This window comes from Hippopotamus amphibius, chromosome 12 (assembly GCF_030028045.1).
Source record: "Hippopotamus amphibius kiboko isolate mHipAmp2 chromosome 12, mHipAmp2.hap2, whole genome shotgun sequence".
NCBI classification, from domain to species: Eukaryota; Metazoa; Chordata; class Mammalia; order Artiodactyla; family Hippopotamidae; genus Hippopotamus; species Hippopotamus amphibius.
The window spans coordinates 25067520-25093514 of NC_080197.1; the positions used below are offsets into that span (position 1 = coordinate 25067520).

Here is a 25995-nt window from a genome sequence, read left to right on the forward strand (position 1 = left end):
GTTTTTAATCTTGCTGCTTTTTTTTTTCTTTTTTTGGCTGTGCCACATGACTTCCGCTATCTCAGTTCCCCCACCAGGGATTGAACCCAGGCCATGGCAGTGAAAAAGACAAATCCTAACCACTAGACCACCAGGGAACTCCCGACTCTTGCTGCCTTTAAGATTCTTTGTCTTTAATTTTTGCCATTTGAATTGTAATGTGTCTTGGTGTGGACCTCTTTGGGTTCATCTTGTTTGAGACTGTACTTCCTGGATGTGGATGTCTGTGTCCTTTCCCAGGCTAGGGGAGTTTTCAACTATTATTTTTCAAATAAATTCTCCACCCATTTCTGTCTTCTTCTTGGGCCTCTAAACTGCAAATGTTATTATGCTTGAAGCTTTCCCAGAGGTCTCCCAAGCTGTCCTCATTTTTCTAAATTCTTTTTTATCTTTTTCCTGTTCACCTTGTGGAACTCCTGCTACTCTGACTTATAGTTTGCTGATCTGTTCCTGTGTATCATCTAAACTGCTGTTGATTACATCTAGTCTATTTTTTATTTCAGTTATTGTGTCATTCAGCTCTGTTTGGTTCTTCTTTATATTTTCTAACTCTGTTAAATTTCTCACTTTGTTCATTCCTTCTCCCAAGTTTGTTGAGCATCTTATGATCATTACCTTGCACTCTTTGTCAGGTAGATTGCTTATCTCCACTTGGTTTAGTTCTTCTTCTTTGGTTTTGTCTTGTTCCTTTGTTTGGAACATATTCCTCTATATCCTTATTTTTGCCTAAATCTCTGTTTATTTCTGTGTATTAGGTAGGTCAGTTACATTTCTCAATTTTGTAGACGTGGCTGTATGTAGGGAGATGTCCTATGGGGTCCAGGAGCATACTACCCTCTGGTCACTGGAACTATGTACTCTTGGGGAGCCCACTATGTGGGCTGTGTGGATCATTCTGTTGTGGTGGGGCCAAGTACTACAGACACGCTGGTAAGCAGGGCTGGCTGCCAGCCTAGTTGGCTGCCAGGTCCTGCCTCATGGGGTGGCTGCCAACCCACTTGTGGTGGGGCTGGGTCTTGCACAGCTGGCTACAGTGCCTCCCGGGGTCTCAGGGCTGGTGTTGTCCCAAGGTAGGAGGGGCCAGATCCCTAGGGGACTGAGGCTGGTGCTGGCCAGCTGGTGGATTGGTAAGCCCCTGGCACTAATAGGCTAGGGGGAGTACTCCAGAATGGCTCTTGCCAGCACCAGTGTCCTCATGGTAGAACAAGCTCCCCTGTATAGCTGCTGTCAATGTGTATGTCCCCAGGTGGTGTCCCAGTTGATGCCTGCCTCTCCAGGAGGCTCTCCAAGATTAGCAAGTGGTTATGAACCAGGCTTCTTTCAAATTATTGCCTCTGTGCTGGGAGAGCGTGTGAAATATGGCATGCATCCTTTAAGAGCAGAGTCTCTGTTTCCTACAGCTTTCTAGCTCTTCTGTACACAAGCCCTGCTGGCCTTCAAAGCCAGATTTTATGGGTGCTCATCTTCCTGGTGCAGAATCCCTGGACTGGGGACGCTGATGTGGGTCTTTAATCCCTTGCTCCTTGGGGAGAACTTATGCAATTGTGATTATCCTCTCATTTGTTGGTTGCCTACCTGGGGGTGTGGGTTTTGACTATACCATGTCTCTGTCCCTCCTACCCACCTCATTGTGGTTCCTTCTTTTTATATTTAGATGTGGAAAATCCGTTCTGCTAGTCTTCAGGTCATTCTCATAGATAATCGCTCTATAAATAGTTGTAGGTTTGGTATGCCCATGGGAGGAGGTAAGCTCAAGGTCTTCCAGAAACTGCCATCTTGGCCACACCTTCTCAGTTCTTCTCAGCTTTACATGACAAATGCCTCTAGTGTTTCTCCATTAAGCAAGCTGCTGACTTTTGGGCTGAAAAGATATATTTTGTCATGTTAAGGAAATGTTTGTATATTTCTATTTATTTGAGGTTTTTTTTTTTTTTTTAAATCAAGAAGCATTGTTTTACTTCATAAGAATTGGGAGTTTTCTTTTTGTCTTCTCTGGAATAGTTTCAGATGTTACCTTCTTTCTAAAAGGTTAATAGTGTTTCATTAAATCTATGTGTGGTTCTTTTGGGGGCATTGTCATATTTACATAGATTGACATGAGCAAACGCTTGAGCAAAATACTTGCTGTTGTCCTTTTAATTTCCTTTGTTTCTGTGGCTGTTTCCTTCTTATTTCTTTTTTTATATATTTGGACTTTTACCTTTCTACCTACTAGATTAACTAGTGATTTAACTATTTTATTGATGTCTTTCCCCCAATGTACCAATGTTTTAATTTGTTTATTCTACTGGTTTTCTGATTCGTTTTTAATCTGTATTCCTTCATTTTGCTCTCTTTCACACTTGGCTTTTTTCCCCCCTAACTTTTTTAGTCAAATGGGTAACTTTTTTTTTTTTCTCCTTCATGGCTGTGTGAATTTTCTTCTCTACTGGTTTGGCTGTATTCTTTAGGTTCCAATATGTAGTATTCTCCTTATTTCTAGAAATTTTGCAGTTTTGGTTTCTTTTTTAACCCAAACCCAAGGGTTTTGTTTTAAGGTGGAAAGGCCTTTGTTTCTTTGTTTTAAATTGATAATTTTGGTGCATTGTTCAGCAGAGTATTTGATTCTCCTATTCTTACTTTTGGGTTTATTGAGATTTTCTTTATGGCCTTTCCTTTTTCTTTTTTTAATTAATTAATTTATTTACTGGCTGCATTGGGTCTTCGTTGCTGCACGCAGGCTTTCTCTAGTTGCGACAAGTGGGGGCTACTCTTCATTGTGGTGCTTGGGCTTCTCATTGTGGTGGCTTCTCTTGTTGCAGAGCACAGGCTCTAGGCCGGCGGGCTTCAGTAGTTGTGGTACGTGGGCTCAGTAGTTGTGTCTCACTGGCTCTAGAGCTCAGGCACAGTAGTTGTGGCGCATGGACTTAGTTGCTCCATGGCATGTGGGATCTTCCCAGACCAGGGATTGAACCCATGTCCCCTGCATTGGCAAGTGGATTCTTTTTTTTTTATATAAATTTATTCATTTACTTATTGGCTGCATTGGGTCTTCATTGCTGCACACAGGCTTTCTCTAGTTGTGACGGGATGGGGGGCTACTCTTCATTGTGGTGCATGGGCTCCTCATTGTGGTGGATTCTCTTGTTGTGGAGCATGGGCTCTAGGCACGTGGGCTTCAGTAGTTGTGGCACATGGGCTCAATAGTTGTGGCTCACGGGCTCTAGAGCACAGGCTCAGTAGCTGTGGCTCGCAGGCTGAGTTGCTCCGAGGCATGTGGGATCTTCCTGGACCAGGGATTGAACTCGTGTCCCCTGCATTGGCAGGCAGATTCTTAACCACCAGTGACGCCACCTAGGAAGTCCCGGCAAGTGGATTCTTAACCACTGTGCCACCAGGGAAGTCCCTTTATGGCCTTTCTTAAAGGTTAATTTTTATTAATATTCCCTTGGAGACTTAAAATCTGGCTTTTTCTTGAATTAAAAATAGTTAAGAGAGATATTTCTCTAATAATTATTTATTAATATCTAGTACATATATCCACCTAAAATTTTGAGATTATAAAAATCAATATTTGGCAATAATGTAAAGCTATAGCAGCCCTGTTAAAGGCATTGTAGACTGATATTTTCTTACTGAGAGGGAAATTTTTTCTGATGCATGCCAAAATTATGCAGTTTCCATGCATAATTTCTAGGTGTACAGTAAAGAATACTTTAGAACCTGAACTAAAAAATTAATGAAAAATAAAATGTATAGCTATTATAGATAAAATAGGAAAAAACTAAAATCTATGGAGTCCCTTTATGGAGTTTAAAAACAAAATTTGAAATTCTGTTAGAAGATGTAGGTCTTGTATTTAGTTTATGTACAAAATATTTTCATTTTGGCTCCAAACATCTGCAAACAGTATGCCATGATGCTAATTCATTTTAATTTGACAGATTTATTTATTTATTTTTGGGCTTATATATATTTATATATATGCTTTAATTGAAGTATAGTTGATTTACTATGTTGTGTTAATTTCAGGTGTACAGCACAGTGATTCATGTATATATTCTTTTTCAGATTCTTTTCCCTTATAGGTTATTACAAAATATTGAGCACAGTTCCCTGTACTATACAGTAGGTCTTTGTTGGTTATCTATTTTATTATATGTACAGTAGTGTATATATGGTAATGCCAACGTTCTAATTTATCCTTACCCACCTTTCCCCTTTGGTAACCATAAGTTTGATTTCTGTGTCTGTGAGTCTCTTTCTGTTTTGTAAATAAGTTCATTTGTATCTTTTTTTTTTTTTTTTTCAGATTCCACATATAAGCAATATCATATGATATTGGTCCTTCTCTGTCTGGCTTACTTCAGATGATCTCTAGGTCCATCCATGTAGCTGCAAATGGCATTTCATTCTTTTTTTATAGCTGAGTAGTAGTCCATTGTGTGTATGTGTGTGTATATATACACCCACACACACACATCTGTATCCATTCATCTGTCGATGGACATTTAGGTTGCTTCCATGTCTTGGCTCTTGTAAATAGTGCTTCAGTGAATATTGGGGTGCATGTATCTTTTCAAATTATAGTTTTGTCCAGGTATATGCCCAGGAGTGGGATTGCAGATAACTCTAGTTTTAAAGAATGTCATACTATTCTCCATAGTGGCTGTACCAATTTACATTCCCACCACACCCTCTACAGCATTTGTTATTTGTAGACTTTTTGGTGATGGCCATTCTGACCAGAGTGAGGTGATACCTCATTGTAGTTTTGACTTGCATTTCTCTAATAATAGGTGATGTTGAACATTTTTTCATGTGCTTTTTGGCCATCTGTATGTCTTCTTTGGAGAAATGTCTATTTAGATCTTCTGCCCATTTTTTGATTGGGTGGTTTGTTTTTGTTTTGTTTTTTTTTGATATTGAGTTATATGAGTTGTTTTTATATTTTGGAAATTAATCGCTTGTCAGTCACATGGTTTGCAAATATTTTCTCCTGTTCTGTATGTTGTCTTTTGTTTACAGTTTCCTTTGCTATGCAAAAGCCTTTAAGTTTAATTTGGTTCCATTTATTTATTTTTATTTCCGTTACTCTTGGAGACAAATCCAAAAAGATATTGCTGTGATTTATGTCAAAGAGTGCTCTAATTTGACAGACTTAGTAATGAATGTATAGGGAGGGCTCTAAGGCTTAGGGTCCCAGTTTCATGATTCTGGTATAAGTCTCTGAGTTTTGATTCTATATTCTTTGAATTACTTGTTGATGAGTGCTGTAAGATCTCAGGGAAAAAAAATGTTCTTTGCAGATTTAATGAAAACCCTATTTTAACATTGTCTGAGGATGTCTAAGTTGAGTTAATAAACTGTGGTATTTGCATTTTGATGCAAGGATGGGTCACCCTGTAATTTCTGTATAATATTGTACTTTTATTTTTCCTTTTTTTTTTTTTTTTTCTTTAGAATTTTTATTTGGCTGCTACCTTAAAATACAGGCCCTAAAAATGCCTGCTTGTTTGGACTTAGAAGATGACCTGGATAAATGATAAAAATTAAGAAAGACATTTTGGTGAGTGAAACCTTATGTGAGAGTCAATATGGGTCAGCTTAATTCCAAGCGGTAGAGTGACACTACCAAAGTTATTTTACATAGCAAAAATTCTTAAAGTTGAGTGCCTTCTGTTTCTCTGGGATTAAGACCTTGATATCTCTCTCTCTCTCCCCCTCCCTCTCTGCCTCCCTCCCTCTCTCTCTCTCTCTCTCTCTCACTCTCTTCAGGGAGTCCACAGACCTCCCAAGAGGCACATCATAACACTTAATTGCATTTTAAATACCTGATCTCCTTCAGCACTATACCAACCCCAGCATAGTTCACTGAGGCCTAGTGTTCTACCAGTCAGTCTTGTGAGTCATACCTGGATTGTTAGACTTAATTAGAAATTAAAAATTGATGGCTTGTGGGCCATATGCAGCTGCAGTGTGTTTCACTTGGCCCATAGAGTATTTTCCAGAAATGTAAGTTTATTTTAAAATTTGGAGATTTTACTAAATATATGGGTGTTAGTCTTTTCTTAAAATTCAAAATGTTAGTCCTGGGTCTGCACAACTCTTTCCATCCCTCCAGAAAGAAATAGCAGCTGTTGAGCATAGATAGGTATGCGAGTTTCCCATTGCTCAAACCATTCATACAGTGTGTGCAAATGCATTTAATATTCAGTGTTATTCTCTTATTTATTTTGTATGCATGACTCCTGTAGGTATATGAATTTGTGACTTCTGAGGTGCATAATTGTGTCTTGTCTTTTTGCTCAAATGGCAGATATTCCGAATAGTCTGTGACAGTCTTTTAACCATTATTGACATATAAATCTGAACATATATAAGTATACATATAAAAAATATATATTTAAATCTGGAAAGACTGGTGTAAGTAGCTAAATATATGTAATATATGTGATATATAAATGTATATATTTATAAATCTATATGTTCAAATATATTTATTTTTTAAACCTACTGTGATTTGGAAGATGTTTATAAATAAGCTTCTTAGCCTTCCTGATGTCTGGCGGAGTTTTACTGTGGAGCAGTACCGTGTTTCTGGTATGCTTGCTTTTTCCCCTTTTTTTGGCCATACCACACGGCATGTGGGATCTAGTTCCCTGACCAAGGATTGAACCTGTGCCCCCTGCATTGGGAGAGTGGAGTCTTAACCACTGGACTGCCAGGGAAGTCCCCTTTTTCCTTTAAAAAAAAAAATTAACTCTTTATTATGATCAATTTCAAGTATATATAAATTATAGTACAAATAAAAATATGATGAACACATGTACTTATCACCTGTAATTAGCCATTATTAACATTTTGTTACATTTGCTTAATTTTTTTTTCTTGAATTATTTTAAAGTAAATTACAGACATCATGACATTTTACCTCTAAATGCGTCAATATGCATCTCTTGGAACTTTCCTGGTGATCCAGTGGTTAAGACTCTGTGCCTCCATTGCAGGGGGCACTGGTTTGATCCCTGGTCAAGGAACTAAGATCCCTCATGCTACGTGGCAGGGCCAGAAAAATAAATAAATGCTTCAGTATGCATCTCTTAAGAGGCAATAAGAACATTGTCCTGTATAACCACCATACCATTATTATCACACTTAACAAAATTAGTAATAATTCCCTAATTATCCTAAAAATGCTTTACATCTGTTTTTTTCAAACCAAGGTCCAATAAAGTACCATACATTGCACTTGATTTTTAAGACTGTTAAATCTCTTTTAATGTAGAACAAATTTATCCACCTTATTTTTCCCCCATGACCACTGACTTACCGGAGAGGCCAAGCCAATTGTGCTATAGAAATCCTATGCTCTAGATTTGTCTGATTATTTCCTCATGGTGTTGTTTAACTTGTTCCTCTGTCTCCTGTTAAAAACTTGTTAGATTCAAGTTAAACATTTTTGGCAGGAATATTTCATAGGTAATGCTGTGCACTTAATATGGTACATAATTTCTGGTTGTTTCTCTGTTAGTGATGCTGAGATGGATCATTGCATTCAAGTGGTAGAAGTCAAGTCCTTCCATTGTGAAGTTACAGTTTTCCATTTGCCAAGCAGCAGATATCTAGGATGATACTTTGACATCATGTGACTATCCAGAATTCTGTCAATTTTTCACATAGTGTTTTTTCCTTATTAGTGATCCTTGCCTGAATTACTTTATTAGGGATTGCAAAACTGTGGATTTTCTAATGATACTATTTTACGTTTAAGTTGCATTCTTCCACAAAAAAAGAGCTTTGCTTTATCAGCTGAGCCCTTTGGCTACCCTGAAATATTCACCCTGAAATGGGTAAATCTTTGGAAATCTTTTTTGTTTTATCTTGGGCAAGTAGAATAAATAATATGCATGCTTTTAAAATTTCTCCTGGATATCATATTTGTTTCTAGATTCTTCATAAAAGATCAAAAGAGCCCCAATAAGAAGTGAAATCAGTAGGTAATCTAGAAATTATGTGGGTGAGCTAGATAACTGGTGGTTAATCTTAGCAAACCCAAAGAAATAGCACATGTTTATGATAGATGACATTAAGTGAGCAAATGAATCTCTTGAGCTAGTTGGCTACATTCTTGGAGTTTTCATTGAACTACATTTTCATTCAAAGATTACTTCATTATTTTTATAATAAATCCTTAGATTTTAAGTGGGCATTAATCTCAGTAAATATGTTACCTGGAAGAAGTTTCTTTAAAAAAAAATTTTTTTGGAGGGAAGGCCAGCAGTTTTTTTCATAGACCAAGTTTCTATTTCTTGGGGGGGGGGGGGGGGGGTTTGTTTTTTTTAAGCAACTGTATGGTGCCCATAGTACTGTTAAACTGGTAATTCCTGAATTTGAATTAGCTGTCTACCAGTTGAGGGTTTTCCAAAGCTGAATACACAGCCTTCGTGGCATGACCAACGACCTCTTTAGAAGACTATCAAAGTCCGAGGTTTTTTAGTCCAGTTAAAGATTCTTTTAGAAAATGTGTCTTAAATTTAAAATTCTCTTATTGCAGTTGTTTCAACTTTGGAACAGCTGCTAAATAGCTATAGTTTTTCCGGCATTTTCAGCAATCAGAGTTTTTTCTGCTAAGCAGCAGGGGGTTTTGTTTGGTTTTGGTTTTGGCCTCTCTGCAGCATGTGGGGATCTTAGTTCCCCCACCAGAGACTGAACCTGTGCCCCCTGCAGTGGAAGGGTAGAGCCCTAACCACTGGACCGCCAGGGAATTTCCAAGCAGCAGCTTTTAAGACCTAAAAAATCTTTTTTAGTTCTGTTTATTTACCTTTAAAGTTCTTCAATATCTGTAAAATGCAGATGGCAGTTGACTACGGGCAGTGGTATTTGTAAAGGATTTTCTGCATTCTGTTCTTTCTTAACCACCCAAATTACACTATTCCTTTGTAACACTGATGGTACTAGAAAAGGTTATAATTGCTAGACTCTAAGGTAGTCTGCTCAAATGTAAAAGTTTTTTTTTCATATTTATTTACAACAGAGGAATTTTCTCCCTTAAGATTGCTTAGGTTGGTTTTTTAAAAGCCTTTGCTCTTAATAGTGACTCTTTAAAAATGAAAAGGTAAATAATTTTTTAAAAGTTGATACATTTTTTTCTATTTATGCAAGTAATATAACCATATTACATCATATTTAGCTTTGCATTTTCCTAATGACTTATAGCATATTTGGAAAATAAGAAAATTTACCAGCAGTCTTACCAGCAATCTAAATCTAGCACAATCACTATTTATATTTTAGGGGATTTATTTTCAGAACTTTTTTCTTAACCACCTTTAAAAAACAAACAAAAAACACATAGTTGTGGGCTTCCTAGGTGGCGCAGTGGTTCAGAATCCGCCTGCCAATGCAGGGAACACAGATTCGATCCCCTTGCTCTAGGAAGATCCCACATGCTGCAGAGCAACTAAGCCTGTGCGCCACAACTACTGAGCTTGCGCTTTAGAGCCCATGAGCCACAACTATTGAGTCCATGTGCTGCAACTACTGAAGCCCACGTGCCTAGAGCCCATGCTCCACAACAAGAGAAGCCATGGCAGTGAGGAGCCCGCGCACCACAATGAAGAATAGCCCCCACTCACCACAACTAAAAAAGAAAGCCCACGCACAGCAAAAAAGACGCAATACAGCCAATAAAATAAATAAATTAATTAATTAAAAAAAACCCACACATAGTTGTAATTATGCTTTATGTAAGGAATTTTTTTAAATAAGAAGATTTGTGTGAGGTTCTTATGTTTCCGTGCTGTTCTTACTTATAACATGCTGAAAATTAATGTTCATTGATTCACTTTTGGGTTAAGAATGTGATCATCAGTCCCAAAGATAATGGAGGAAATGGCCACGTGGTGTATTCTTTAATATTTGTACTCTTTGGTAGGCATTGTAACTGAAAATAGCAGAAAATGTGACTTCTCTAGATCTAAAAGTTAAAAAGTAATTTAATTCTGTCCTAGACATAGTTCTTTGTCTCTGTAAACATGCCTTAATGGCTTATTTTCCTTTTACAAAAATATTTTAAAGTTTTTGTTTCTTTGTTTTGTTTCTGAATCATTATTGTCAGCTATGCCACTATTAAAAACCCTTTAAAAGTTATTTTAAATGGTCCTCATTAAAGACTTTAGGATTTTAGGTAATCCTACAGACGTTCTCAGTTAGGTCAGGTTGTCCTTTGCAGGTTAAAGAGGAGGGCTTTAGAAACCTTGGCTGCCCTGAAGCTTTTGTTAGGACCAGGAAAATTAGAGTCTTGGGGTCAACCTCAGTCTTGCTCTTTGGGGGTCAACCAAAGGCTTATATGAATTAATTCTCAGAAAATACCTATTTTGTTTTCTCATGATCCCTTCTGCCCATATTCTAGGCTGACAAAATAAAAGGAATTTTATTTAAAACCAGTATATTTTTATTTCTAGTATCTTTAAGAACCGTTACAGAATATCTTAATTAAAATAGTTTATCCTCTCTGTAATTTCTTAATTTTTATAGTACTTCCTTATTACTTGGCAAATAAATTATAGTTTTCATAGAACTATAATTATACATTGTTGATTCTCTAATTATGTGTTGTAATGCTTTTTGTATCTTCTGTTTTCAAAGGTTTTTTTATTGCCCACTTAGCATATGCTTCTGGAATAATATTCACCATGGTTTTGGATGACCTTCCAAACTTAGAAGACATCTATACTTCCTTGTGTTCGTCAACAGTGGAGGATTCAGAGATGGATTTTGACTCTGGACTAGAAGATGATGACTCAAAAAGTGATAGTATTTTGGAGGATTCCACAATCTTTGTGGCCTTCAAAGGAAATATAGATGATAAAGACTTCAAATGGAAGTTGGACACAATATTGGAGAACGTGCCCAATTTGTTACACATGGGTAATTTGCTTTATTTTTCCTTCTTGTTAGTCTTTTTGAATTGCCCTTCTGTGGTTATCTTGAGTTTTAGAAAGTACAGCTGTGGTTGACAGGCTGATTTTAATTGCAAAGTTGGAATTTTAGGATTTTTTTTTTTTAATAGAAATGCTGTTGTATTTTTTAAGTACTTGGAGTAACTGAACATAATAAAGCATTGCTTAGCATAGTAATCCTTAAATTATTTGTTCTAGTGGATAGGAGTAATTCTCAAGACCCAGATTTATTTATTGCTTTTAGCTCTGTGGTCTTTAGTTTGCTTACCTATAAAAGCTGTTAGATTGGATCTTTGAGGCCACTTAAAGCTTACAAAAATCTTTTACTCCATGGTTCTACTCAAAATGTGCTTGAAATTTGTTCCCTTAAATTGTAAATCAGAGATTAACAGAGAGCCTGCTGGATCCAGTGTATAGCCATGTGTGTACAGCCCACTTTAGTTCTTCAGGGATTTTTGTTGTTGTTGTTTTTTAATGTTTGAGTTTCATTGCCAGTGCTTTAAAACATGAGATATTTAAAATTCAGATTTTGGATTTGTCTTTAAACAGGAAAGTTCTGATAACATTGAGCTCTCCTATCCCAGGTGGTGTTGAGTAGCAGCTGCTACTGCAGGCGGACCCTCCCCTCACCATAGTCCCATCTGGCCTCTTCACACATTTAGATAACCTGTAGTGGTCTTGTGGGAATTTGTGCTTGTTAACTTCGGTTTAGATGTTCTCGGTCTTTTCTGGGTAGCACAGTTATTTAATCCCTTCAGACATAGTGCAAAGCCTAGATTTTATCCTTTTATCACAAATCTTGATTTGATTAAGTGCTAACCAGCTTTTTTAGGTTTTGGGGTCTTGTTCATTAGAATTGAGGTCAGAAGAAGAGCTGTCTTTTTTTTTAAGGGTTTTTTTTTACTATGTTTATAAGATTTCTTTATAGTTATGGATTACTTAACATAGTGTTAGAGAATTTTATGGTGAAAGTTGTAATTATCACTATAATCATGTCATAATCACCATAATCATGTCATAATATATATCATATTTTAAGGGCTAGCTGTGCCTAAAATTGTTTATTGCTCATTGCTCTTAATTATCCACATTTTTTTCTTGTTTTTAAATTGCTGAATTAGTTTATTAATGGCTTTTAAATAAATTAGCAAACTCAGACTTATGGTCATCAGTTGTATTCTTGATCCAAAAAGTATTTTAAGCCAGATGTTCTCAAATATGATGTAAGTTAAAAAATGTTTGATAAAATATAATTGTTATAAAGATTTTTCTGCAGATTTATTACAAGTAGATAATGTCATAAGCAAATTTAATGTTTGTCCAGACCACGTACGTGTAAGATTCCAGTACTTTTCAGATTGGGATGAAGCCCTGCAACGTCTGTACTATGTGGTACCAGGATCTCAAACTCCCTGCCTTTTGCTTTTTGGAAGCATAAGTGTCATGGAAACGAAAATGACCTGAAAATCAGAGCTGCATTTTAATGCCATCTTTGATGCTGCTAGGTAGCCACTGGATTCTGGGCAAATCTCTTGGACTTTCTGGGCTTCAGTTTCCTCATCTATAAAATAGACTTGGACTGAATATTGCATAATTCTTCCTAAATCTCTGTGATTGTATTATCTCATTGCTCTTAGCAGGTGGTCTCTTTTTTCCACATTAGAACAAGTTGGACTCCATGTCTGGATAAATTGATAATGTATAATATATAATGGTTTTGGAGGTGGAGGGGGCTTTAGGCAACATGTAGGCACTTTCCCCATCCATGTATATTTCTTATTTTGAGAACGGATATGCCTGTATGACCATTTTCTCAATACTGGAGTGCATAATTGAATAGAGGATACAAGAGATTTAATGTAGCTGCGTTTAAAACAAAAGGGAAAATTATTTTGTCTGGGGTTTTTGGAGAAAAAAATGTTTTTTTATTATCTAACTGGATCTGGGATTTGCTTTCCATCTGTAAAATATAATTACAAACAACATTACCTCCTCAATTAGCTTAAATTTTGCATCTTAATTTAAAAACATGTTCTGAAGTTTGCAATGACTTTTCAGATTTGCTGAAATGTAATGTTTTCATATCCTAACTGAAATGTAGTTGGCAAATTTATGTTGCTTTTCTCCTCACTTTGGTGTGCTTCAGTGCAAATTCTATTCTTGTTTAAAGTAGGAAAAGATTAAAAATCGGAGACATAAAGAATTAAGACTTGTTTTTTTTTTTTAAATTTTTATGTATTTATTGGCTGCATTGGGTCTTTGTTGCTCTGCGAGAGCTTTCTCTAGTTGTGACCAGTAGGAGCTACTTTTCATTGCAGTATGTGGGCTTCTCATTGCTGTGACTTCTCTTGTTGTGGAGCACAGGCCCTAGGCGTGCAGGCTTTAGTAGTTGTGGCACATGGGCTCAATAGTTGTGGTTCTCGGGCTGTAGAGTGCAGGCTCAGTAGTTGTGGCACACAGGCTTAGTTGCTCTGCGGCATGTGGGATCTTCTTGGACCAGGGTTAGGCAGGCGGATTCTTAACCACTGCACCACCAGGGAAGCCCAAGACTTAAGTTTTTTTTATTTTTTGTTTTTTTATAAATTTATTTATTTATTTATTTTATTGGCTGTGTTGGGTCTTTTTTGCTGTGCGTGGACTTTCTTTTTTTAGTTGCAGTGAGTGGGGGCTACTCTTCGTTGTGGTGCACGGGCTCCTCATTGCTGTGGCTTCTCTTGTTATGGAGCATGGGCTCTGGGCGCATGGGCTTCAGTAGTTGCAACACATGAGCTCAATAGTTGTGGCTCACAGACTCTAAAGTGCAGGCTCAATGGTTGTGGCGCATGGGCTTAGTTGCTCCGCAGCATGTGGGATCTTCCTGGAGCAGGGATCGAATCTGTGTCCCCTGCGTTGGCAGGCAGATTCTGAACCACTGCGCCACCTAGGAAGCCCCAAGACTTAAGTTTAAATTGAAGCATTTATAGGATATTGGAAGAAATGTTGTTCGCTGTCTCTATAAATATTTTACAGAGATGCTCAGTGAAAATTTAAATATGAATATTAAAATTTCAACTGTTAAATCTGGAGAAGTAAAATTGCTTAAAATTTTATAAGTGAACTACTATTTTCCTTTTCAGTGCTATTTCTTTAAATAAGTTTAGTGAATTATTAGCCTCAGATTCCCTAATATCCTACAATTGGTGTATCTGCCAATTGAATTTTTATAAAATTTAACTTGAAATTTGAAACTTCGATGTTCTTAGCTTCTCAGTTCACATACATTGAACTGAGTCCAGAAGTAGACCTTATTCTATTACTTTAATCTCTCCCTTCTCTCTTATGTTCCTTACTCCATCTTACAGCTTTCCATTTATCAAGTGCCTATGGTGTGTCAGGTCCTGTGCTAGATTTTTGACATATTATTATCTCATTTAGCACTCACAATCTCATGAAGTCATTTTTTCATGGTTTTAGAGAAGAGAAAGGTAAGTTTCAGAAATATTAAATAACTTGTTCATGGTCACCCAGGTGCTAGGTGGTAAAGCTGGGATTAAATTTAAAATCTATCTAATACCTAAGCCTAAGCTCTCGCAGCTACTCCATACTGGTACTCTACCTTGTTCTTTTACTTTGTTGTTGTTCATTCAGTGTCTTCTGATGGCTAAAAGATTACTAATATTATTCTCTTTCTTACATGACCAAGAATCCAGCAAGCTAAAAGTACAGAAGGTAGAGCCCTGGAACAGCGTGCGTGTGACGTTCAACATCCCCCGGGAAGCAGCAGAGCGGCTCCGGATCCTGGCTCAGAGCAACAACCAGCAGCTTCGGGATCTGGGAATTCTCTCCGTTCAGATTGAAGGTGCGTGTCTGGACCTAGATTATAGGAACAGTAGACTATAGCATAACATATAGCATGTGCCACTTTGTTCCTCTCAAGTTGAATTCAGAATGCCAAGTAACTCATGTCACCTGTGCTTCGCATTGCAGCGCTTCAGGGTAAGGAGGAACTGAGGCTCTGGTTGGGTCCTGATGCTACTACAGCATCCATAGCTTCAGACTCCATTCCCTTGGCTGATTTCAGGTGTCAGTCTGTCAGACTTTGATTTTACTGGTACCCTAACCGAGAACTGATTTGTCCTTTAAAGAATATCTAATTTCAGTTGCTTCCTTCCACCCAATAAGCCTTACTTAGTATTTATTTCTTTATTTATGTAACAGAGACTAGGAGGCCCTGAACAGTCCTTCTGCAGCAGTATTCATTTTTCAGATATTTTTGTCAGAATGATCTTTTAAAAATGAAAATATGGTGTATACACACACACACACACACACACACACACACACACACACACACACACACACACACACACACACAGCTTAAAACCCTGCTGTGGCTTGCTATTAGTCACAGAATAATGACCAAGCTCCTTATCGTGACCTCAGGCTTTGCACAGTCTGACCTCTGCCTTTCTCATCTAGCTTTATCTTGTACAACTCTCCTCCCTCCTCCTTGCTGTCTGTTCTAGCCTCTTGAGCTTTCTTTTGATTCCTTGAATAGGCATTTCTTCTTCCTACCACGAGTCCTTTGCACTGATGTCTTCTTTGTATGGGTATTGTTACTTGCCATTTCCCTTTCCCTTAGTTATACCTGCTCATCCTCAAGATTTAAGCTGATACTTGAAGGCTGTGTTTTTTGAACTCCTTGACTAAGTCAAAGTCTTTTTTCACGTACTCTCACAAAAGTCTGTTTTTTTTTCTGCCTCAGATCATTTTCTTACACTTTGATTAGAGCAGTTATTTGATGATTATTTTGTTCACCCATGGACTACAAGCTCCAGTAGGGGCAGGGACCGTATCTTGTTTTGCTCACCTGTACATGTTAAGTTCTTTAATAAACATATGGTGAACGAAAGCAAGGGAAGCACACATATAGTAGTACTACTTTGCTTCAGTACTTGGAATAAATGATAAATAAAATATGGTCTTTGCCGTTATGAACTCAAAAGGAGCTCATGACCTATATGAGGGAGACAAACCCGAGAGATGTAAGTACCAAGTATGGGGAAGCACAAAGGAAATTCTATCTTTTGGTGCCCAATGAACTAAAACCCTCTTTTCCCCTCCTGTGTTGACGCAAACAGGGTGGCAACCAGTAAGTGATTCCAGCCTTCTCTTGCCCTGCTGGGCCAGGCCCTCCTGACCCTGTGCTTGCATAGGACTAAATGCTCCACAGAACCTCAGTAACTGAAAAGTCAACATTTTGTATGTAGGAGTGAGACACATTTTATGCAGTTAAGATTGTAGGTTGCTATGCCCTAGAAGAGGCATTATCAACAAACAGATTATTTAGAGATACGTAGGTTGAGAAATGGGGTAAATTCCATAGTTTGATAAACAAGGAAATAGTGGCTTAAGCAGTAACCAGTTTGTTTTGAAAAATGTTGGCTTTTCTAAAAGGATTCAGAAAAGTGAAATTAATTCACAGCAACCTATTGGATATAGGATGGACTTTTGGGAAGAGTAGAAGTAAACAACTATTGGTAATAACACTATATAGGCTATTTATGCTTTATAAACACATAAGCATGTGTATTTTTTTATAAGAAATATGTAAGCAGTTTCTTAAAAACCCCAAACATTTTATAGTCTCTTTTACCTATTTACATGAATTAAAAGGGCTTTTGTGGTAGTGTTTTCCACTGGAGAAAGGAAACACCAGTTTCATCTCTTAATCATACCTACTTCCTACAAGTTCTTAAAAGGATAAGATGCTGACTCCCCTTTATTGTTATAGCCATAAATTAAAATTAAAAGTATCAGCAAGGAAGCCAAATAGATAACATATATTACAAGAAATTCTGAAATTCACATATGGTAGTGATTATCACATTACAGAAAAGAGTTCCTTAAATTTTAGGGTACACATATGTGTCCCAGGTGATCTGCTTTTCTTTCCACACTCCCTGGGTATTTAGGCTGGAGTGAAAGTGGTGGCAACAGCTGTTGCTTTTGTGAAACTGGTGACAGGCTGATGCCTTTTAAGTTGTAAGAGAAGGTATTGCCGTTGTCATGGTGTCTGCTGCAGGGCCAGAGGGACAGGTTGTTCCCCCCAACAGTCTATTATCCATTGAAGAGTACTCCCTGTTCCCTTCTTTTGAGTTTTGGCGAGAGAGTTCGGGAGACATCTTTTTTGAGGACATTTTGTGACTTCTGTAAATTCATTCTGATTTAAAGCAGGAATCTCTGTAAAGGGCCAGAGAATAAATTTTTTGGCTCTGTGGGCCAGAAGAGCTCTATCAACACAACTCAGCTCTACTGTTGTAGTGCAAAAAAAGCCATAGGCAATATGTAAATGAATGAATGTGATTGTGTTCCAGTAACACTTATTTAAATAAATAGGCAGCAGGCTAGATTTGGCCCACAGGCCATAGTTTGCCAACCCCAGTCAGCAAGTTGGAGAGCCAGTAGTGTTCTCTACGTGTGTTTCCTTGACAACAATTAGCTTATGTGCGGTTGGCACGTAGGAGAATAACAGTAGTATAGTGTGGGAATTGTTTACTCATAAGTAATTTTTTTTTCCTGGGCAAGGGGAGTTAGAATAGTAGGAATAAAAGGATAATTGTCTACAAGAAAAGGCAAAAAGCATTTAGGTGTGTTGCTACATGGGCAGGAGTCCTTTCAGCTTATTTCAGGAAAATTAAGAGAGAGAAGTTACACTCAGCTACCTTCCCCAGAAGTATACCCTTAATGCTGGCCCTGCTGGCTCAGAGCTCTGCTGCATCTGTGTTAGCGCCCACCTTTAACCAGCTGTTTCCACTCTAGTGTTTTTGGAGTATGTTGCCTACACCAATTTTTGTTTTTATTAGAGCTCTAGCTACAAAGCTGCATGGGTTTTGAGTTTGCCTCAACACTGTCTTTTGTTTGAGTTTGCTTGAATCCTATTTTTCCCATAAAACCAATTATTTTCAGTGTGAGATTTTTATAGACTGTGAGGTTTTCCAGGGATGCATTTATCATATAGGAAAATACCTATGATTCTTTGTAAGGTTATGATAAGATGACTGTTCATCATATAGTCAGTAAATAGCTAATGAGTGCCTACTGTGTACCAGGCGCTGTTGACTGTTTAAAGGATATAATTAAGGTGGCCATGCAATTCATCATCTAAATTAGGAAGTTGAGAGTAAAGGGAGTTACTATTAATAACTATTAATGAACTATTTATTAATAATTATCTCGGGACAGTAGATATAAAGGGGAGGTAGACAAGAAAATAATTAAATGAATAAGGAACTATTGATACATGGGATGCTTCTGAAGAAGTAAGAAGATGTTCTGATAAGGGTGATCTAACCTTGGATAAGAATGATTGGAGAAGGCCTTTTGGGGCATGTGACACTTAAGATTGCATTGAAAATTGAGAAATTGGTTTATGTAAAGAGTGCAAGAGAACTGTACTAGGCAGAGAGAACAACACGTGCAAAAGCCTTGAGGTGAGAAGTGGGTTTGTGTGCCTAAGAAAGTAGAAAAAATGCCACTGAGGCTGAATCCTTGTGGTTGAAGGAGAAAGTAGTGTGAGTTGAGGTTAGAGAGATAGGCAAGGACCACATCTGGCTGTTAATAGCAGCCACAAGCTATTTACATGATCTGACATCCATTTCAAGAATAATACTCTTTTCATCTCAAATGTCTTAACAAGTTTAGTATAGTAATAGTTCTTTCCCTTTAGTGGAAACCCTCAAGATCTGTTTTCTCTTTCTCTTTTATTCCTAACTCCCACAAGCAACTTAGAACATCTTGTAGCCCCTGATGATTGGTCACTTATTGGTAGGATTTTTGTTCCCTATTACCAAGCTACCCTCCTGGTTAAAATACTTAATATTTTGTCTGTTTATCTAGCTGACCTAAATCAGTGACAGGACAGAGGAAACTACTGTGCCTTCACTGACTTCCTTCTTTATCATCTTGCTCTCTAAAACAGTAAGGGACGAGGTGAATGCAACTTTTCAAATCCTCAGCTGCAGGCTAGCTATACTTTTATCTGTCCACAAGGTGGTGCTGTCTTCCAGAGTAACAATAGTCAAAATTTGGGATTAAGCACAGGAAGCATCCCAAAACTTGTTTTAGAGGCCTTTTTATCAAGTAAGATTTAAATTGCCTCTAGAGTCCACTCAATTGGAACACTTCTAGTGACATTACTTACCAGGCTTCTGTGAGGTTCAAATGAGATAAAATTTTGTAAGCATTAAAAACCCTATACAAATGTAGCTGTTATCATAAGATGTCTCAGAGGTAGATTAGTAGCAACCTGTCTGCTATTCGTTGCGTGAATTTCTCTGCCACATATCTGTTTATATGCAGATGTTGAAAGGGAAATCGTATTTGGCTTACAAATATCAGTGTCCCCATGCCATCATTTGTTCTTTCTCCTTTAAACCTACACGTATTTCTAATTTCTGATCATAAATTCTCAAAAGGTAATCTAGGATTTTGAGACTTTCTGAGAATATTTTCTTCCTACACACACATACAAGGTGAGTTGGTTGAAAATAAATATTCAGAGTTCCAAGCTCTCTGCTGATGCCATACATCAATAATGATTGTCCATCTGCTGTATTGTGAGAATTAGTTATATTCTCCCTGTGCGTCATGTAAGTGAACCTGCTTAGGTGAGGTTGAAGAAAGACCTGTATAGTACTGAACGCACCCTTTTTGTGGTGGTAAACTTACCATAATTCTTCAAAGACACATAAAACTAAAGCTCTTGCATATCTGTTTTTAAATGAAATTTGCATCTTATCCTGATGATTTCCTTTTTAACCTACCATTTTTAGGGGAAGGTGCTATCAACCTTGCTTTGGCTCAGAACCGAAGCCAAGATGTGAGAATGAATGGACCCATGGGAGCTGGAAATTCAGTTAGGATGGAGGCAGGATTTCCCATGGCAGGTGGTCCAGGTGAGATCTCCCTCTCAATTGTATGACATTTTACTAGTTTCTTTTTTTGGCTTTATTTGCTAGTGTATGACCATTTGGATCCTGCAAGATAGGTGGGAGTTCCTGACACATTTCTTTTTATTGGTTCAGGAAAGTAAGATATGAATCTAGACTCTTAGGAGGCTAGAATCACAGAGCATGGAGCACATATAGTGTTTGCGATCTTTTGGGCTTATGCTTAAAGGTAGATAAGCCCTGAGCCATGCAGCAAACATTTAGTGAGTTCTCGTTGTATGACAGAACCTATGCTAAGTGTTGAAAGTAGAACTGAAGAAAACATCTTCTACCCTCTGAATGTTTATAGCATAGTGTAGCTTTCCAACTCCCACCTTTCTCCGTGACTGAGAATCTGTGAGCTGAGAGTTCTTGCATGCTTATGTGGAATCTGCAGAAGTATGTGGGATAATATGTGTTTTTATGTATTTAGAATTTGAGAGAGTTATAAATTATTTGCTACCTTTTTAGCAGTCCTGAAATTTCTTCTTTAGAGAGTGAGCTCAATTACCTGTGAGTCACAAAATATTAGAATTGAGTTGGCTGTCTCATTTAAAGCTGAGGAAGCTGCGGAGTTCACAGAAAGGAAGCAATTTGCCCAGGGTCAAGTAGCAGTGGGCTAATATCACAGATCTAACTTTCCAGGTCAGTGCTATTTTCACTACACTAGTCACTTTTAAACTTTTTCTGCTGCAGGACCTTTTATTCAGATAAGCCAGAAAAGCACAGCTGCTATGGTCGAAGGAGAGTAAATACATGAAATTATACCCAATCATTTACCTCTCCACCTACCACAGTAGCTCTTGAAGAAATGCAACAGAGTAGAGAAGCTCAATTTATAAAGCCATTTTTCTGAACTGTAGCTGAAGACTTGGCCATACAGAATTGGAACTAGGTTTTTATCCTGGCACTGCTGTTTAGTGTTTACCTCAAGCTAGTCACTGTACCTCTCCAAGCAAGTTTCTTCACCTATAAAATGGGATAATGGACTTCCCTGGCAGTCCAGTGGTTGAGGCTTCATGCTCCCAATGCAGGGGGCACAAGTTTGATCTCTGGTCAGGGAACTAAGATCCCTCATGCCGCCCGGCGCAGCCTAAAAAAATTAAATTAAATTTAAAAAAAATTAAATGAGATAATAGTGCCTGTACTCTTTTGAGCTCATGCTTGAAGATGGATGAGCCCTGAGCCATATAGCAAACATTCACTGAGTTCCTGTTATATGTCAGGACCTGTGTTGTTGGGCTGTTTTGGAGTACTATATAGTAAATGTAAAATACCCAACCTGGAACCAATAGTAGGGAGTTAATAAATATAGTTCTCCACAGAAGTCTGAGCATTTGGTATTAAGGCAGCTTGATGAGAGATTATAGGTGACACTGTTGCCACTGCTGAAGAACCAGGGCCATAAGAAGAGTGAGCAGAGTTTAGCCAAGTTGCATGTAGTTAAAGACTAGACCCTGGATGAGACTCAGGAAATCTGGGTTCTAGTCTCAATTTCTGGCCAAATGTCTTAATATTTACTGGCCTTAGTTACCTGTAAACATATTTATATGTCCTAGAAACTGTTATAGATCCCTTCCAACCTTAAAACGTCAGGACTCTGTTAAACCAATATCAACACACTAATTGCAAGTTCTTCTCATATCTGGCAAATAGTAGACATAATTACTAAGCATCTCTGCAAAGTGAGTGTAAATTTTAGTGATGTATATAGTTCATTATCAACATAGGAAACTTAGAAGCTTTAGGTTGAAGTTAGGTTAGACTGGTATTTAATGAAGGACACTGTAATAATATTTACAATATAAATTTTCAGGAATAAGCAGTTAGTAATGATCTATAGTCACAGTAACATTTTCACCCCTAGTTGTCTTTCTTTACTGCCATACATATATTAAGAATGGTTTTTCTCTGTTGTCTGTTGGGACAGTGGACAAAATTTAATATTTGGTTAACTAAACAGAGAAATTGTTCTAGGGAAAGAGAACTACCCTCTAAATAATAATAAATAACTTTGGAATTGTGTATCTAGAATGTCTTAGACTAAGTTGCTCTTAACACTACTTTCTTTTCTTAGCATTGGCAACAGAAAGTTGACTGATAGCAGAAGTTTTTCATAATGAAAACCAAATCTTTAGCCTATTTTTTTTTTCATAGCTTCATAGAATCCCAAGATTGGTGATTATACCATGGTCGTCATTTAGTCATGTGTCTCTATTGATGTTTTGAACCAATAATTCTTTCCTGTGGGAAGCTGTCCTGTGCATTGTAGGGTGTTCAGCAGCATCCCTGGCCTCTACCTATCAGGTGCCAGTAGTACCACCACCCTTTTCCCCCAAGTTGTTCCAACCAAAGCTGTGTCCAGACTTTTCCAAATACCCCTGGGGGACATAATTGTCCCCAGTTGTGAAACATGGCTCTAGTCCAAATTCCCACATAGTGCTGGAATGTATTTTATAGTATCACTACTGAGCATGTCGCCAGCATGTGCTTAAACATTTCTGAGGATAGGAAGCTGATTGTAGACTAAGGAAACCTGTTTCTTCTTAACTCCTAAGAACTTTCTTACTATCTAATTACCATCTTTGAAAAATGAGGTGGGGTTCCTCAGAATTGAATCCATTTTTAACAGATAAACATTTACCTAGTTGCCCTCTCCCAACTACAAAACACCTGAAAATGCTGGATGAAATATAACATTTAATGCACAGCTGAGCTGGTAAGACAGTAAGGGAAATCCCCAGGGCAAGAAAGAAGTCAAGAAAATTTAAATAGCAGTAAACAAATGAGGAGGTGCTGGAAGAGCCAAGGAATTTGAGTTTTAATGGCCAAGAGGGATAAAATATGAAACTTTGCCTTGGGGCCACATAAAGAAGGAAGTTAGAATTCAGAATCCTTCATGAAACGAGGATTTTCTAATAAAAGGTATATTAGAAAATTTTCACTCTCTGGCATGAGGAGACAAATCCAAAACTTGTCTCTCTTGGTCTGGGCTCTGGTTAGGAGTAGGAGAAAGAGTGGTTGTAGAATTGTCTTCTTTATCCTCATGCACGTTGGACATTTAATGTATTGTTGAAATGACCCAGGAACAGCTAAGCGAAGTTATTAAGTGGTTCTAAAGTGTAATAATCATTGAAGCTCTCACCCCAAACCATTGCAGATTTCTCATAGTTAAAACCTACTATAAATGAGCTTATACTCCAAATTTATAAAATTTAAATTAGACTCCCTCCCTCCAGAATTCTAGATAACAGGAACATCAGCATGTTTAAAATTATGAAAATTCTAGGAAGAGAACAGGACACTATCAAAACACAAAGAGAATTTAGGGGGGAAACAGAACTTACAGAAATTTTAAAATTATTGAAGTGAATAACTTACTCAGCAAATTAGACATAGCTGAATTGTAAGATGAGTTTGAAGAAATTACCCAGAATACAGCAGACAGTAAATAAAGAGATGGAAATATGAAAGGGGTCAAGAGAAGTGAAGGATAAAATGAAAAAGTTTAACGTATGTCTGAAAAGAGTTCCAGAAGAAGATAAAGAAATTGAGGAGGGACGATAGTGAAAGAGAGAAAGGCTGAAATTTTTCCAGAACTGATGAAAGATATGAGACCTCAGATTCAGAAGTCCAGTAATTCTGAGCCCTACAAATAAAAGTAAATTCACATCTAGACACAAAATTATAAAACTACAGAGCATGGAAAACAAAGAGGATGTCAGAAGCAACCCAAAATAAAAGACCAGTTATTTACAAAGGGAAGGGTATCAGACCCATAGCTAATTTCTCAGTGGCAACATTGGAAGCCATGAAACATTAGAATAATATTTTCAAAGTGATGAGAAAATTATTAACAGCCTAGAATTTTAAATAAAACTATAGTATCAAGAGTGGTATGAATTAAAGACCTTTTAAAAGAGACTAAGAGAATTTACCATTAACAGACCCTTGCTAATTGAACTGCCCAAGGATGTACTTCAGGAAGAAGAAAATTGAACCTAAGATGGAAGAAATAAGAGCTAAGAAGGAATGGTGAGCTAAATAATTGGTAAACATGGGGAAAATCTAAATAAGCACTGATAAAAACAGATGATTGAACTTGGTGTACCCCCAAAAAAATAAAAAAAAAAATAAGCATTGACTTAGTTAGTAATAATGATGATCATATGTGGTCTTTAGACATTAAATCAGATGTCTGTTGACATTTTAAAAATATCACTAAAATAATAGAAATAGAATGTATAATTTCTAAACTAGTAGTGGAGGGGTAGAAAGGAAGGACGTGATGAAAAAAATCAATCCAATAAAATTCAGGAAAAGTATGAAAACAGCATAGAAAAAGAAGGGTAAAAGGCAGTGGTATAAAATGATAAACCAAAATATAATTAACAATAAATGGATTATAAGCACTGATAAAAAGAAAGTGATTAGTAAATTGAATAATAATCTCAGATTTAGCTATGTGCTCTTACAGGAATCCTATAAAATATAAGGTCTCAGTTCATAGTTAAAAGGATAGAAAAAAATAGAGAATTCAGGTGAATATTAACCAAGGAAAAGGAGTATAGCAATATTTCTAACAGATAAAAAGCATTACTGAGGATAAAAAGGACCACTGTATAATATAAAAGGAAAAATTCAGGAAGATCGCTAAACTTTTGTGTTCTTAATAACCTAGCCTCAAAACATGTGAGGCAAAAATGGTCAGAATTCATGTAGATAGCAGATCCTCAGGGAGATTTTACATACCTCGGTTAGTAATTGATAGATTGAGCAAAAATTCTCAAGGATAAAGAAAGCTTGAATACTGTAATTAAAGTAGTTTGATATGATGGATATATTTAGAAACTGTGCACTAGTAACTCAAGAATTCTTAATCTTTACAAGAATAACGTTTATATAAACTGACCATGTGTTATTCCCAAAGCAGGTTTCAGTGAATACCAAATATTGGTATCACACAGATCATTTTCTCTGACCATAGTGCAATTAAGTCAAAAAAAAAAAAAGGAAGAAAAAACTAACTGAAATATCCCATGTTTTTAGCAATTTTAAAATATGTTCTAAATACCGAATGATTTTTTAAAAAGCAATCATGATGGACATTAGAAAATATTTAGAAGGAAATAATGAAAGTAGTACATATCACAACTTGTGAGATGTTGACAGTATAGCATTTGGGAGAAAATTTGAGCCCTCAGATACTTACATTAGAGCAGAACATCAACTGAAAATTAACAGGCTAAGTATCTGACTTCAGAACTGAGAAAAAGAACAGCAAAGTAGTAATTTAGGAGGAAGGAAATAATAAAGGTAAGAGCAGAGATAACTAAAGTATGAATTAAAAAACCCAGTGGAATAGAGCAGCAAAACCAAAAGATGTTTCTTTGAAAAGACAACTAAAATTGATGATCTTGGTAAGACAAAGAGAAAAGAAAGATGCACAAGCAATGTAAAGAAATTTAAAAAGTGTACACTTTAAAGGGTGTATTTTTTAAGTGAATTATCTCAATTTTTAAAAAAGAATGGAAAAAAGTATTCCATGAATAACTTTATACTAGTAAATTTGAAAGCATTGGCAAATTAACAATTTTCTTGAAAGCATAATTTAACTAAAATTGACTTAATGACATATCAAATGAAAAATCTATAACTACTTAAGAAATTGAAATAATCTGTCTCCCTATGAACCAACTGGTATAACCAAAGGCTCAGATGATTTTACAGGTGAGTTTTACTAAATATTTAAAGAGCAGATACATATATTCTTTTAGAACATAGGAAAAGAGGAAAGATGCTTTCTAGCTCATTTTGAAGTTGTTTTAATCTTGATGCTAAAATTAAAGGACTGGAAGAGAGGATAATTATAGGCTATTTTCACTTTTGAACATAGATGCTAAATCCTAGAAAGTCTAATAGAAATTAGAGGGACCTCCCTGGCGGACCAGTGGTTGAGACTTCACCTTCCAGTGCAGGGGTTGTGGGTTTAGTCCCTGGTTGGGAAGTGAAGATCCCACATGCCTCGCGGCCAAAAAACCAAA

At 36.9% G+C, this 25995-nt stretch overlaps 1 protein-coding gene across 10 annotated transcripts in view; it reads left to right on the top strand.

The window, feature by feature from the left end:
* Window positions 1–25995, top strand: part of NCOA6 (nuclear receptor coactivator 6) — an 88057-nt gene that overhangs the window by 24956 nt on the left and 37106 nt on the right. For 7 of the 10 annotated variants that reach the window (XM_057701177.1, XM_057701171.1, XM_057701172.1 and 4 more), the window contains 4 exons: window positions 5482–5587; window positions 10669–10950; window positions 14665–14820; window positions 19796–19918. In XM_057701177.1, coding sequence (XP_057557160.1) covers window positions 10716–10950; window positions 14665–14820; window positions 19796–19918 — 514 coding nt within the window. In that variant the 5' untranslated portion in view covers window positions 5482–5587; window positions 10669–10715. Of the gene's footprint in view, window positions 1–5481; window positions 5588–10668; window positions 10951–14664; window positions 14821–19795; window positions 19919–23898; window positions 23987–25995 lie in introns of those variants that run through there. The other 3 variants (XM_057701170.1, XM_057701169.1, XM_057701175.1) reach the window with 2 other exon arrangements.